Raw genomic sequence first — 15,193 nt, forward strand, 5'->3', positions numbered from 1 at the left:
TACCTTAGTATTGGACTTATCCGTATGGCCGTCTTTGTGTTTGCGATGGCATCTCTTTTCTCTAACTTTTCTGCTAAGAGGAAGTTTAGCACGTACCGCCGGTGGATGCACCGTCACTCCTTCCGTACCTTCCGGTGGAAGACGAACCGTTTCTGTTGTAGAACTGTGGATTATTGTGACGGACTTGAGTTTCAGATCCGGTCGTTTGCCCAGTAATCGCATGCTGGCCACCTAAAAAAAAAAAAGTAACGTTTAAATTTTTGTAAATGAATATCTATTTTATTAATTTTTCAAATAACAGGTAAAAAATATATTTATATATATTTATATCTATATTTTAGTAACAGAAAATATAATTTACAATAAGAATTTAAATCACTACTTTATTTAAAATTTTAATTAAGATTTATGTTATCTAGCAACCACATGAATTTTTACTTTTAAGCAATACTTTAATTAAAGATACGCGCTGTAAAGAAAAAGATGATAAAGCAAGGAATTATAGTAAAATAAGCAATTAATTTAGTGAATGTATGATAAGTATTGTTGATTACAATAGCATACAGTGGTGCTCATAGATATATCCCTACACTTACTCTCATGTTTTTTTCTCTTCCTTAGCCGTTTCTAAACATTTTTAACATATAAAAACGTAATAACATACATAACATACATAAAAGATAATATATATATAAGATAATTTCTTTCGCTTAATTTAATGTATTTATTTCACAGACTTGTTTAATGTAATAATTTCTCGTCAAATTAATTATTAATTAAAGATAATAAAATAAAATAATAAACGACAAAAAAATTATAGAAACTTGAATATTAATTTTAAGAATAAAAAATAATTAAGTATATAAATTTAATTAAAAATGTAGGTGACGTCGTTATACGTACCAGTAATGATATCGCTGCTAAAACTATCAGAGCAGCTGCATACCAATGTTCAGCTACCCACCTTCTGAAAGTAGCAAGGCTCTCGTCGGATAATAAGAGCTTCCTTAAAGTTGCTAATGGACCGCTTGGATCGACCTGAATAAAATATTTTAATTAACACCGTTAGGTACTATCCTCCACTATTTTCTAGACCAAGTTCCACTTACCTCACGACATTTTTGAAAGACATCGCAGTATCCGTTATAATCATTACATGGAGTTCCTGGTTTCGAAAACATATCGGGAATATCGTACGGCGGGGAATTCCAATCAAAGGACGATCTGTGGAAAAGAAAGAAAAAAAAAAGAAGTAGAGTTTAACAAACCTTTACACAAATCGATCGACGAAATAATGCAAAATAAAACAATACAGGCACGGCTGGTTTTCCCCGGGAAGTCGACAACATAACTCGCAAGCCTTCGTCGGCGGATCGTTCGGGCCTGGTATACATTGGCAGGATTCCAATCCGTATGCCAGGCAAATGCTGCCGGTGCACTCCTATTGAAACACAAGTTTTGCGCGTTTAAACAAATCATATTTGATAATTTAATAAAAGCGCGGGTATGACTTTTAACGAGATTGATACTTACCCCCATAAAGCAAACCAATTCACGATTACAGATGGTCTTATTAGGCTTGTTAATGGATGGTGGGCAATACGGAGAATCGCCATTGCAAAAGCTCGCATCGCGGCAGCCGTTGTCGTCTCTGCATCTTTCTCCGAAACGGTAATCACATTCGCCAGTACAGCATGGACCCTGGAAAAAAAAAAATGAACATAACCGTCTCAAATTATATCATGTCTCATAGCTATCTTTTCTATAAAATATTATATTATTTAGAAAACACATGTCGTTAAATGAAATCGTGTAGAAAAAATGTCATTAAATATTAAAAACTTAAAAGCTTTATAAAAAGTTAATTCATACGTGACGCATTAAAAGATATCGCATTTACGCTTTTATACGCGTATTCTTTTGTTTAAATATTTAAGCGGTCAGATAAACGTTTAAATACACACAGCTTGGACATGCAGGTGTTTAAAAAATTTGAAACGCTTGGACACTTAACATTTAATATTCAAGATTGAAAAAGCACAAGCGCGGCTACGCGAGTTAAATTTTGCACAAAGCAAGTCGTCGTAAAATTCCCTCGACAATACCAGTCCAGCTCGCATTTTTTACAAGTATCATACATACTTGACTAGGGCTGCACCTCGAGCCCGGCGTGAGCGTGCACGGGGTCTCTGCGGGCGGCGGATAACGGCGCTGGGGGAAGCAGCACGAGTCTCTGCAATCTTCCTCCCAGCCGCAGTCGCATTGCTCGCCTTCCTCCACCACGCCGTTGCCGCACAGCGATACTTGTGGTTCTGCAATAAACAATGCAGAGCACCGTCAGAGTTAGCGCAAACGGGGATAGAATAATTGGATGACCAGACAGGAGGAATGTCCGTTCGATCAATTTTGTTTCCCTGCGACATTGCGATATATCGCAACCCCCGCGGTATAAAACTTACCGGTGAAGCATCCCTTTGGGGAACGTGCCTTGCTGTTGAGCACCGGATTTATGGCGTTCAGGCTGCAAGGGCTAAAGCGATTGTTGTTGCGTTTGTCGCCGCTCGTGGCACGGGCGAACATTATAAAATTACCGTCTTCTCCTCCTGGGGTGCATTGTTCCGGATCATGCTAGACGCAAAAAAAAAACAAAAAAAATGTAAAAAAAAAACGTAAGATACACACGTCATTTCTTCATTGATGGCACGGTATCGCATAACAAGGCTGCGGAATGTGGAACGCGCCGTTTTGAACTAACGGAAGTATATACGTACCGGCGAGCCAAAGTTGTGGCCGATCTCGTGAGCTAAAGTAACGTGAGAGACCGCAGGCGGTACGTGCTTCCCGTAATTTAATAGGGTCACTATACCGGTGTTCAATGACTTCATACTACCACGGTAATGCTGCAACATTATTTCCACGATTAATTTTTATCAAGTCTTATACTCGCGACAATTTACGCTTCAATAGTTGCGATTAAAAAAAGAAAAAGAAAAAGAAAAAAAAAATAATTGACGTGTTAATTATTGTAAATAAAATTACATTTCCAGACATAACGTCAACTGTGTTTTGCGAATTTATATATATGTATATATATTTCTTTCCATCCATACGTACCCCGTTCTTTTCACACACGCCACCGGCATTTTTGAGATCACCCGTCCATGCCAAACCTAATGTTCCCATTTCAAAATCTCGATACGTAAACATATAAGCCAAACAAAACGCGTCGTAATCTTCCTCTATAACAAGCCAAATTAATGTGTTAATGTATCACTGGTTCAACAGTTGATTTATTATCACAAGTGTGAAAATAAAATCCTTACCCGAGAAGAGCTCCAAATATTTCTCCACTCCGTAATTGCCTGGGAAACGATAATTTGAATCTCTCAACGCGTCCTCGCTGTGCACTTTGACCCGTTTGATCATGAAACTAATATTATCCGGCCGCCCATCTTGATTGAAGTCTAAAAACAAACGTAACGCTGTTACAATGCAATTGTTTCTTAAATTGCATATTCATCGAAACAGATTAATTCACTTTTGAATTATTTCTGTTCCTCTCGCATTAAACGTGTTGACGATTCCCGGGTGATTACCATTCCGAGGTCCAAGCTGAGTAATTCGCGTGTAATGTAGAACTGCGTGTTATACATAATGGAACAGGACGATAATGAAAATACCACATGAACGAATAAGTAAGCTACATCCTACGATACTGAATAACAAAACGTTTACTGAAACGCATTAAATTCAATGTTTCTTAAATTAACTTGAACCCCATCGTAGAGTCTGAGTGCCGTTAAACTAAATTGTTAGCACGAGGAACACCCGAAAACCCTGCTTTGTTTTACTTTGTCTAATTATTCGGCAATTATTTGCTTTTTCGTCGGTCGCAATTTCGAGTCTCGTTTACAATTTCATTGTTTTTTATCGCAATCCGCCACAATTGTAAGCGAGAAAAATTTCACGTGCACGCTAACATGCGAAGAAAACTGGTTTACAATTTTAATCGTATTTTCCGTGTAAATACCACGCCTAATTGCGTTCAACGTTAAACTATGAAGTGAACTCGAATATTAACGAATAAAAATGAAGCAAATAATTCTTTCTTGTATTACCATCGACCACGGCAGAAATTGTAAAATTCCAGAAAATTTTCATAATTCCTATAAAGTTTCGCGGCATTCCTTGAAAAAGTCTCTGAATTTCTTCGCTTTTTTTTTTTTCCTCGCGCCCTCGATATTCCCTGGCCATTTTAAATTAGATTCTCCCGACGTTTTTCGCGTTCCTCGAGTAGTTTTCAATTTCCCTGACTTTTTTCCGCCTCGGCCCTCGCCACCGTCCGTCCGTTTTCCCCGACTCGCGGTGAAAACTCTGTTAGATCATCTTTCACCGCGTGCATCGCCGCGAGGAAGAGCACCCACCTGTGTGTTTGTAGATGGAGTTGACTCTCTGCACGTGCCTCGTCATCACCTCGATACAGGCTTCCTCCGTGCCGTATCGCGCGAAAAACTGATGGTCCGCTTGCAAGTAGAGCATGCAGGTAGTTTTCCGGGGATCTACGGTCGCGCGCTTGTGCAGATGCCTCGCGATCCGATCTTTGCCGCTCGTGCTGCAGATGGGGCCGAGAAATAAGGTCGCTTTTATTGCGCGATGAAAAACGCCACCCTCACCCTTCTTCTCCTCCTCTCTGGAGCTCTCCCGAATTCTATTTCGACTCTCGTGCGACGCTCGGTTTGTCGACACACGTTTACAGGTACTTGGCCAACAATTGACACATGAATTGACCCAGAAAACAAAGTCAACAAGTACTTTGCGTCAGAATTAAAACCGTCCCTTTCGCGTGGATTATCGTCTCCTTCTATCGTCAAATCAGTCGTATAAAAAAAAAAAAAAAAAAAAAAAAAAGAAAAGAAAGAAACTAGTACACGTCACGTCAAGTTGCATTTTGAGAAAAATGGAACGAGTACCTACAATAAATTTTTCTTTACGTCTACTGCAGAATGTCCTCTCTCCCTCCCCTTGCGTCTTTTTTTTTTTTTTTTTTGCTATTCGTGTTCCAGATATCTTATGCAATCTAAACTTTTTCGCGCTTTGAAAAATAGTGTGACGTATAATGTAACGATAAAATGGATTTATTCGCGTTGAAAGAAGAGAGGTTCGGGGATTTTTCGCGCTAGAAATGCAAGATACTCACGTGTCCGTGTACTCGACGTCATTATTCGTTTCCAACGTTAACACCCTCGCATTGTTTTCCCTCGAGTAGAGAGCAACGTGTTCACCAAGCAGGGGCTCGTAGAACGCCTGAGAATTGTTGTATCTATATCTGGGGAGGAACAGACATCGTGAAGTTTAAATTTACATTTAAAGTCCCCCATATGAAGACTGACACGGAACGCATAATATATGATAATCCTGGCCGGCGGAGAATTTCCTTTACACGTGTCTAAATTATAGCGCGTTTGCCAACAATATGTGCTCTTTTATCATTTTCCGCTCCGCGCAAACGTACTTTCATAAACTAGAAAATATATGGAGGTAAGTATAAGTGCACGGAAGAGTGTCTTCTTAACAAAGGTGCAGCTATTACATCGGTTACACGGCTTGAATTAATCGTAAGATGTGCTTTGAATTAAAACTATTGTATAAAGTAACTTTTTCATATAAAATTAAATGAGAGCTTTGCAAATGTTATATTTTAACGTCGTGGCTAAACCAAAAAAGATCGTGCTAATAAAAAAAAAAAAAAAAAAAAAAGAAAAAGAAAAAGAAATAATAACAAGCAGGCGACGGGAAATTGTTTAAATTGCAAAATCTGTTACACGAACCGGAAGAAACAGAACTCACCTGTCAAAGGAATCGCGAAGAGACCCTTTCTGCATCTGATGACTGGCGCAAGGTAATGGATGTGGCGGGGTGGTAACGTCGGAGGTGCGATAAGCTATGCTGTGATAAGGCGGCGACGTGTCTTCATTTTTATTCAAATACCTGCTCGTCGGCTCGATATAGTACTCCTCGAATCTGGTCACGACACTGCCGTCGAAGAGACCGTCCTGCGTAACGACGCCCTGCACCACGGCGCTCTCGTCCTCTGTAAAAGAGAACAGGATGCGACGCCGGTTAATGAAGAACCAGATCGTTTACATCGTGTAGATTCAATCGTCACGTAACTAGTGACTTTTAACTTTTTTTTTTTTTTTTTTATTTCTTTTTTATAAAATGTAAATTTATGAGTAATAATTGTGTCAAAGTTTTTTTTCACGTTCGTCCGTATGAAGATAAATCGTTGTATTACATTCTACGTAAGTGCACGTTAATTGTAATTCCTTCTTCTCCTCCCCGTTGACAATCTACCGTATTTTAATAATAACGCTTCGCAAGAACTGGGATTGCTAAACTCATTATTAATAGTTTCCGCGGAGATGAATTCGCGTTGAATGTGCGGTGGGATAACCCCGCAGCTACCTTTTAAATCTGCGAAAATATGAGGGCGAGCCGCAGCGGGCAGAAGACCCCGTTTCCCACGGTGCATATAAAGTTACCCCCGGGGTTAATTATATTTGTAGAAGCCTTCGTTCTCGCGTCGCCGTACTTTCGTTATTTCTTATGAAATTTTTGCGACTTTTGCCCGAGTCGGACGAGGACACGCAGCGGAAAAGGGACTTCGATATGGCAGCTTCTCGGACGGAATTAGAAAGGATTGCCAGGTATTTAGGATCCGAGAACGAGCCCGTAACTTCGTTTCATTTTCGCTTAGCGCCGTGCAAATTCCATTCGGGCCGGTTCAACTTCCTGAACGAAACGACAGATTTCCGCGGAAAATTCTTGAAATCGAAGTTCGTCGTCACGACGGCGAACAAGAAATTCCTTCTATTTGCTTTACATCACCGTCGCTAATGCGTGACATAGCCCTGCCGTGTTAATTTAAGCGTTAAGTACGCGCAAATCTTGCACGAGGAATGCGAAATAATCAGACCAATGTGTAAACGGTAAAATAATAGAAACAAATTGTTTAAAACAAATATATGAATCTCGTAATATATTAATGCCTCGCGTGAGATACTTAAAATTGTAAAAACTTGAATCTTTGAATACAGAAGTCAACTCGAGATCAATTACATCTCGTTTTACTCCATTTTCTGTTCTCCTCTCGTTCGAGTTCCCGACGATAACGGAGAGACTCAAGTTCGTTTGAAAGAAGTCGCGTGTACGAGGAGCCGTCGTTCAATATGCGTGCACCTCGCTTCCGGTACAATTTTGTAAAGACATCACAGATTGTAGGACGGCGAGGAAACTTGAGTAGAAGACGCCCTGGAAAATCACGACCTCCGGGAGCAGAGTCTCTTGACTCGAGGCAAGTTTTCCCGGGTAAAATGTGGGTGGATTCTAGGAATTCCAATCGTCAATCATAAACGATATTCCAAGCTATCAGTGAAGGAAAGATAAATCGACTAAAGTGCTATCGCGAAGTCGGAGAAATTTACGGCCGCGTGTTACTTCCTACAAGTAATTGTTTGGATCCCTTTGCTCGTTGGCGGGCGCGGGCGATCCGTAAATTCACCCTTCATGGTAATCGATACTCTATCCGGCCCGATAAAAGGGACAATCAGCGGGGAGGTTCATATCGCGGGGCAATTTAGCCACGGGCGCAAAAGAAGCAATTTGCGCCCGAATAAAAATAAGACATACAAACACATCAGACGTGATAAGCTAATTCATCATTTAAGCTCATCACCTTTTTCTTAATTAAAAAAAAAAAAAAGAAAAAGAAAAAGTGATATCTTTATCTCAAAGTTATTAAAAAATTCAATATTAATCTAGTTAAAAAAAAGCTTGAGATATATTTTAATTAAAAAATGAGAATATAAAGTTAAATTCTTAAGTCGAAATCGATCCTCAAACTCCTCGAAAGAATTCGTGGCTGAAATGCCAACTCTGTGTGATTTTCAAGCGCACGGCGAGGACAATTGCTCCTTTTTCGAGACCGCAAGAACGCCGTCGATTAGAACCGAGGAAGAGACGGTAGCAAGCGACGTCGGGATGCCTAGCGAATTTTAGATCCAGGTGAAATTCCACGATCCATTTTCTAGGAAAAACGCAGGAATTCTCGTCGTCTAATCTACGGAGCTTCCGCGGCTAATTCGATCTCATTTCACTCGATAGCTTAAGCGTGAACGATTCCCTGCGGACGAGTTGGAAAATCGTCGTAATCAATGTGCGACGTTCGCCGACGTAGTCTTTTCTTCCGCTGGCGAAAGATCGCCGACTTCCCACGAGAGACCGAATAGCGAACCTTGGATGGGGCACGAGGAGATAAAGTAAACGCGTAGGAAACAGAAGAGAAACTAGGCTATCGTCATATTAAATTCGACCGGCTTTGACGCAGGTCGAGGTCAAATCTTTCGCTCCACGGATACCGTTCGGATTACGATCTACAAATCGGACCGCCTTGAAACAGTAATTTAATTTTAAAAACATATAAAGGGGGTTTATTCGCTATTAATTAATTAAACAGACGTGGTTAAATTTAAATCCAAGTGACATTTCTGATAATAATTATTTTTGCAACCGTTGCAAATGTATTGAAATTTCGCGGGCACGTTTATTTCTTCACGCGTAAGAATTGTAACCGAACGTCGACTGCGAAGACGGAAGAATAATTTCGCAACGTTGCTTACTTCATTATTAGATAAATACAATTGTGTTTCTCGAAAGGAAGAGAAGGAATTAATAAATTACAAACGGAAGATAGTCTGTCGCATTCATGCTTTTGATAGCATTTTATCGGGTTTTTTCACGCTCGAATGTTCAAAGGGAAAAGTGCGGCTTAATATCCAGCGAGCGAGCACGAGATCTCAAATAGATGAGAAGTAAGGATACTCTTTTATTTTTTTTTTTCTTTTTTTCAGAATGACAAAAGAACGGATAAACGGGGAAAACGCGATAGCTGCATGGTAATTAACAAATATGCTAAGAAAATACCAATTACACGCGAGTACGATTCGTAATATTAATGCGCAACGAAAGCGCAGAATAGAGAGACGACGAATGGTAAGGGAAAAAAAAAGCTTGAGATTATGAAGAAATATCTTCTTCCCTTACGGGGAAGAACAAACGAAGATAAAGCCGAGGAAAGCGCGATAATTGCGCGGTAATTAATAAATACATTAGGAAAGTACTGATTACATGCAAATGATAATGACTATTAAACCCTTAAAGCGGCAATAAGAGCACGACAAAAAGCACGAGAAAAAGCATGAAAAGAGGGTCGGAGAGACATTTTTCCTGCAATGTAAAAAAAAAAAAAAAAGAAAAAGGGGGAGGGAGAAAAAAAAAAAAAGAAAAGAATTAAAAGCAAAGAATTAAATTTTCCACAATTGCGCTGTAATTAATAAATTATGGGGCAAACGCAGACTAACGATATAATTATCATATTATAGTATATTCGCATTAACAACGATAATGGCAGGGTGCAGCTGGGAGAGGGCAGAAAAATACGAGAATTAAAAGGACGTTATTTCTTGTCGACGGGCAGATAAGTATAAAGTACGCGGCAATTAATAAACGTATTTAAAAGAGACTACCAATTGCAAAATGGAAAAAAATGCGAATGCTAAAATGGGCCGGATGCAGAGAAGCGGCGTGCAAGGGCAAAACAACACGAAGGATGGACAAACAAGAGTACGAGGGATTATAAAACTGTCCGCATATGACCGCCAACGGTGCATCCTTTTGATAGCTTTTGTCCGGGACAGCTGGGCCGCCGGTTACTCGAGGAAAAAAAAAAAAAAAACAAGAAAAAAGAAAAAAGGGCAGAAAGAGAGAGATAGAGAGAAAGAGAAAGAATCTGCACCTCGCAGCTTAATCGAGTCTCATCCCGACGCGACAGTTTGGACAGGCGTAAAGCGGATAAAGTAGATCGCGCACGTCGACGTCGGGCAGAAAACAAAGGAAAATTGATATAAATACGGAATACGCTGGACCGCGAGGTACGCGGAAACAAAGAGGAAAAAAAAAAAAAAAAGCGGGACGTGCAATTAAACGAAGCTATCACTACTCGTCTCTCTCGCGAAATTTCGCGTCTCGGTTCGCGTCTCCGTAATATCAATCGACTCGCAAAAAGAAGAAAATAAGCCACAATCTTAAATTTCAAAACTTTTAGAAAAGTCGATGCTTTCTGCGTGGTTTTTATTTTCTCTTTTCTTTTTTTTTTTCGCGACGCAGTTTTGTCGTTCGGATATAATCGTAACTTTATGACGCGAATTATACACGTTGATCAGATTAACGCTTTGAGCACGCTGGATAGAAATCGCGGTGTCAAGCTCGCGTTTACAGTTCGTCGCCGACACGTCGCATTGTAGCGTAAACGTGCAATCCTATTGCGCGGGGCGATGCTGTATGCCGACAATTTATCAATTATTCATCGCGGCGTCCACGTTCGCGAAATATTATTCAGCACGGTTGTGCGATAGTCAAATTCCCTCGTTACACGTTTACACGGTTTTACGCGGCGGTGCGAGACGCGAGAAAAACCCCACCTTCCCTTTCCGAGAAGAATCGACTTCTGAAAGTAATCCCGGGGGAAGAAGCTGGTTAAGTCGAAATGACTTTGAGAGAAGAGAGATTGGACACGTAGATAGATACAGGACGGAGAAAGAACCGACGGGAGCCGGTGGAAGAAAAAGCATTTAAGCTCAAACGATGACAGTTAACTTATTTAATCAGCACTGACAGACTCGGTTCTGACTGCGGAATAATTAAAAAAAAAAAAAATAATAAAAGGGATCTTACATTTGACAAATAAGTTTCGCCGACGACAACTATATTTCCATCTTTAATGAATTCCACTAATATAAAATTAAAACGGCAGCCGTCGATGTTTATTAAATCAGACTGATACGTGAATCGTAAATAAATTCAGAGTAATAAAATGGAAATCAAACATTTATGTCCGAAAACTCTTCAAGCTACTTATTCGGGTTACGATATTAACAGCGATTTTTCTTCGAGTTTAATAGAGTGATAGATTCGATTAAAAAAAGGAAATAATAATAATAAAAAAAAAAAGAAAAAAAAAAGAGAAGTAAAACTCTATAAGTCGTCTCTCCGAGTAATCTTGAAGGGAGAAACTAGTTAAGTCGGAATGATCGCAAGAAGACCCGGAGCGAATAGAGATAAAGGAAGAAGAAGATTGTACGTTTGCGAATGTAAAAGGGAGAGAGGAAGAAGAAAATTCCCCGTGGGCGGTGTTTCGATCGTAACCGAACGGAAAAGAAAGGGAGAGAGAGAGAGATAAAGAGATAGGGAGAGAATCATGCAGAATGAGCGTCGAAGGGTCGTTGAGAGAAAAAAGCCGATAAAGGTGGGATACAAAAAAGAAAAAAAAGAAAAAAAAAAAAGCTTTCGCCGATAATTAATGAATTATTCATGTGCGAATTCGTTTTTATCACGCATTGTACCGTGTTTTCGTTCATACTTATTCATCGACGGGCTCGTCCGACGATTTCGTGCCTCCGCGATAAAACGCTCTCTCGCTGGCGAACATTTGAGAGCGCGATTCAATAGACTCTTCTCTCGTCGCCGATCAATTCGGACCGAAACTTGCATTTTTCATACCTGATACGCTCGCAATCGGCACCCTCGCGCTTCCTCTCTTTTCCTCACTTCCTCGGCGAACAAAGAGTCGCGATAAGATATCCGTGTCGCGATCTTTTTACTTCGACGTAAATGTCGCGCTTTAAAAGTGTGGTTACCGACCACTCGCTTCTGATCGCCACGAGAATAAAGTGCCGAGTCGTGTCTAACGTTGGCCAAGTATTAACGAACGTAACGAAGACAATCGAGATGCTCTTAACACCGGCTAAGAACCGTCATCGAGCGTTCTAATAAACGTTGTGAGAAATGTCATAGTTGAACGATTCAATTTCCCGGACGGAGACTTTCGATAACTCGATGACGTCCGGGAGACCGAGTAGGTATTATGCAAAAGTAACGATAATACCGAAAGAAAAAGAGGCGCGTCATTAATATTTCGTGCAACAAGGTGCGTTACGAGATTGCTCGCCGCCGGCGAGTGGAGAACAAAGCGGCATCAGAAAGATGCGAACGTTCATCTTTTTCGTTCGTATCTCCTGGACGCTTAATTCTCACAGAAGGATTCGCGAGGAACGAGCGAACCGGTTGGCTCTCGGCGTAATCCCGAGAAGTGCCGGAGCGGATCTATGGAAACACAGAGCCTTTAATCGAGAGACGGGTTCAGGGCGGGGGACGCGGAACGCGAAAAAAAAAGAAAAAAAAGGGAAGGAGGGGAAAAAAAGAAAAGAAAAATCCCGGAACACGAGGACGAGCGGCGGGGAGGGTTGCGCGATCCGGAAAAGTACGGCGATAAAAGGGATGAGGCGAGAAGACGCGCTCTCGAACGAAGCGGAACGAACAGGACCCGGCTTGATGGGGCAAAGGGACGAGGGAGCGGTCGAGGAGGTCTGCGATGGAGCTTTCACGGAGGAAAAGCCCTCGTGCTCGTTAGTAGAAAAATCCAATTTAGTCGCTGAACGGCTAACGGATCGGCTCAGTCGCGGGCGCGTTCGACGTGAATCGCGACAAACGTAACTCAACACGCGGAAGAATTAAAGCGCGGCCGAGCAATGTTTTATCGATCAACAATCGAATTACAGCGGCGAAGCTGTGGACTATCAACGTTGATCCGAGCGGGACTCCCGCGCGTCTTACACGGCTTTCGCCGGATATTCTATTACGCACTTACTCCCGCGAACCTTTTCCAAATCCACTTTGCGTTTCGTCTCAAAACGCGTAATAAAAGCTGCGATAATTAATTAATTAATTAATTTGTTATTGGAGATGCTCGAATTATTTTTGTAGAAAAAGAGAAGGGACAAATAAAAAAAAAAAAAAAAAAAATAGGAATCTGAAACTTACGAATCGCTTTCGTAAATCGACACCGAAACTGGTTCACTTTTTTGATTACAGGATATAGTTATTATTGGCACATGTAGTTATTTCTGCACGAGAGCGCAGAGAGAACTTTTTTACTTTTGTTTCTTTCGCACTCTATATTCTATTATTTGGCGCCCTCTCCCTGCCCTATGGTCCCCGTCAATTTAGCAAAAGCGACACATGCAAAGTGGTCAGTTTTAGCTTGCGCAAAACGCGGGAGAACCGGACGAGTGAAAGCTCGCGAATGCTTCGTCGAAATACGCAGGGAAAATCGCGGCCGCGCCAAGTGGCCTTTCATCGAGTCTCCTCGCCCTGACCAGGCAATACGCGGCGAATAGTGCTCGAACACCAAATTGTTCCACAGTCCGAGAACAACATCGAGGACTATTCGCCGTCGTGGACGTTCGACAAACCCCGAGACAAATACGCGAGCCGTTTATGCCTTTTAAGCTCCGAGTTTCAATAAATAAAAAGTTTAACGTGCAAAATAAAAAGTTACACGTCTGATAAAGTTTTATAAAGGATTGAATAAGCAAACACCTCGGGTATAATTTTCCTCAGCCTCCCTTCGTATTAAAGAAAAAAAAAGAAAAAAAAAAGCCCTACTCTAGTTAAAAGATTCAATGTCGAGCGATGATCTATGACGCCGTGAATCACCGCCGCGACGTTAAAAATATTACGCTATATATCCAGCAGCCTTTTTCAAGATATATATTACGAAACTACGCCGTGGGTAACTCTTCGTTAAACCATCCCCAATTCTCTGCAGCAATCTCTTCGAGATTGAAAAGCACATCGTAATTTTCCTCGTCTTATTCTCGCCGGCCGATTTATGCTTCGCGTAAAATCCCGTAAGTGTAGCCCCTTTATTATCGTACTGGCCCGGCGTTTGTTCGATTTATTCTTAAGTTTCTGGGATTAATTATTAATCCCATGTAGAGAGAAAGAGAGAGAGAGAGAGAGAGAGAGAGAGAGAGAGAGAGAGAGAGAGAGAGAGAGAGAGAGAAGGAAAAAAAGAGAGTGATTAATCCCTGCAAAGAAGATAATAGGATATTTCCAACGTGCAAAATTAATAGCTTCGTCTGCGCGATATACTCGTGCTGAATATGCGCGCGTATCAAAGATAGGCATTTCTTTGCGGTGCCTCACCACCTTGGCGTAATCGATGGTGGGATCTATTTCGCCGTGGAGATCGTGATACTTAGTCTAATGAGCGTTGGTTAACCCTCGATTGACCTATTGCGAGCTAATCGCACGGAATAATTGCCGACCTTTTTCTCCCGCGGCGCAGCCAGCACAAATTACGTATTCCCGTACGTACGTATGTACATACATACATATATCCCGGATACTTGCACTCTTGTTGATTTGCGAATCGATTGTCGATTTTACAGCAGATAGAATTGCAGCGAGCGTAAAATAAGTCTCAATTTACCGGCCGGTATTTGCAGTATTGCGAAATTATCGCTATTTACAGTCGGATATTTTCGCACGACTCTCAAGGAACGATCAAAAATAATTCTACATTTATTGGAGATTTTGCATCTCCGCGATACATAGGTATAACAGGTACAACGATACGTCATGTTTTTTTAAAGCCAATATTGATTTATCGTATGCATAAAACATATTTAAAATTTTAAATATCTACATTAGAAAATAATTAACGATGGAAATAATTTCGATATTTTAATTTTTCCAATTATTTAACAATTTCAATTTAAAGTCTCCCGCCGAGTAAATATATTAATTCTACGATAAAGAGACGTCTCGCGATAACAAATGTGTATTGCCGAGCTATAATAATTACGCGATTCCTTTTTGCTCAGCCAATCGGTTTTAATTACCGCATACACATTATTTATTACTATTAGTACAACATTAACGTTGTTTATTGCTGTTCCGTATAAAATATACATATATGTATAAATGATTCAATGAAATTAAAACGGGGGCGAAAACCAATTTGAATTCCTCGATATCGATAACACGGCAGGTGTAAAAAATGGATCCCACGTTAATTATTACATCTATATTCTCGCGAACAAACAGTGAGGATTGTTTTCCCATATTTACAAAAATAAATTCCAAACGAAATGGAGTTGTACGAGTTTCGCTCTGACCCTCTTGATTAAAGGCGACGTTCATTCTTTCGGTACCCTTGCCCGCCACGATTAATCAGTTGGCAATCGAGGAGATCGCATCGGATCTCCGCGCGGCGAAACCAGCTATTGTTTTT

The 15,193-nt window shown here is 40.7% G+C and overlaps 1 protein-coding gene across 2 annotated transcripts in view; it reads right to left on the reverse strand.

Annotated features, from left to right (window-relative positions):
* LOC139109092 (disintegrin and metalloproteinase domain-containing protein 10) overlaps nt 1–15,193 on the reverse strand; it is a 48,955-nt gene that overhangs the window by 6,288 nt on the left and 27,474 nt on the right. Inside the window, exons 5-18 of one of the 2 annotated variants that reach the window (XR_011546793.1) lie at nt 5,848–6,091; nt 5,198–5,326; nt 4,425–4,612; nt 3,324–3,464; nt 3,115–3,239; nt 2,772–2,900; nt 2,460–2,628; nt 2,143–2,312; nt 1,534–1,701; nt 1,314–1,441; nt 1,110–1,224; nt 904–1,038; nt 597–627; nt 4–231 (exon numbers count right to left, since the gene is read on the reverse strand). Coding sequence is in view for 1 of the 2 variants with exons in the window: in XM_070667926.1 (XP_070524027.1) it covers nt 4–231; nt 904–1,038; nt 1,110–1,224; nt 1,314–1,441; nt 1,534–1,701; nt 2,143–2,312; nt 2,460–2,628; nt 2,772–2,900; nt 3,115–3,239; nt 3,324–3,464; nt 4,425–4,612; nt 5,198–5,326; nt 5,848–6,091 (2,069 nt within the window). In the remaining variant the exon portion in view is untranslated. The remainder of the gene's footprint in view (nt 1–3; nt 232–596; nt 628–903; nt 1,039–1,109; nt 1,225–1,313; nt 1,442–1,533; nt 1,702–2,142; nt 2,313–2,459; nt 2,629–2,771; nt 2,901–3,114; nt 3,240–3,323; nt 3,465–4,424; nt 4,613–5,197; nt 5,327–5,847; nt 6,092–15,193) is intronic. The other variant, XM_070667926.1, reaches the window with a different exon arrangement.

This window comes from Cardiocondyla obscurior, linkage group LG01 (genome assembly GCF_019399895.1).
Source record: "Cardiocondyla obscurior isolate alpha-2009 linkage group LG01, Cobs3.1, whole genome shotgun sequence".
Classification (NCBI taxonomy): Eukaryota; Metazoa; Arthropoda; class Insecta; order Hymenoptera; family Formicidae; genus Cardiocondyla; species Cardiocondyla obscurior.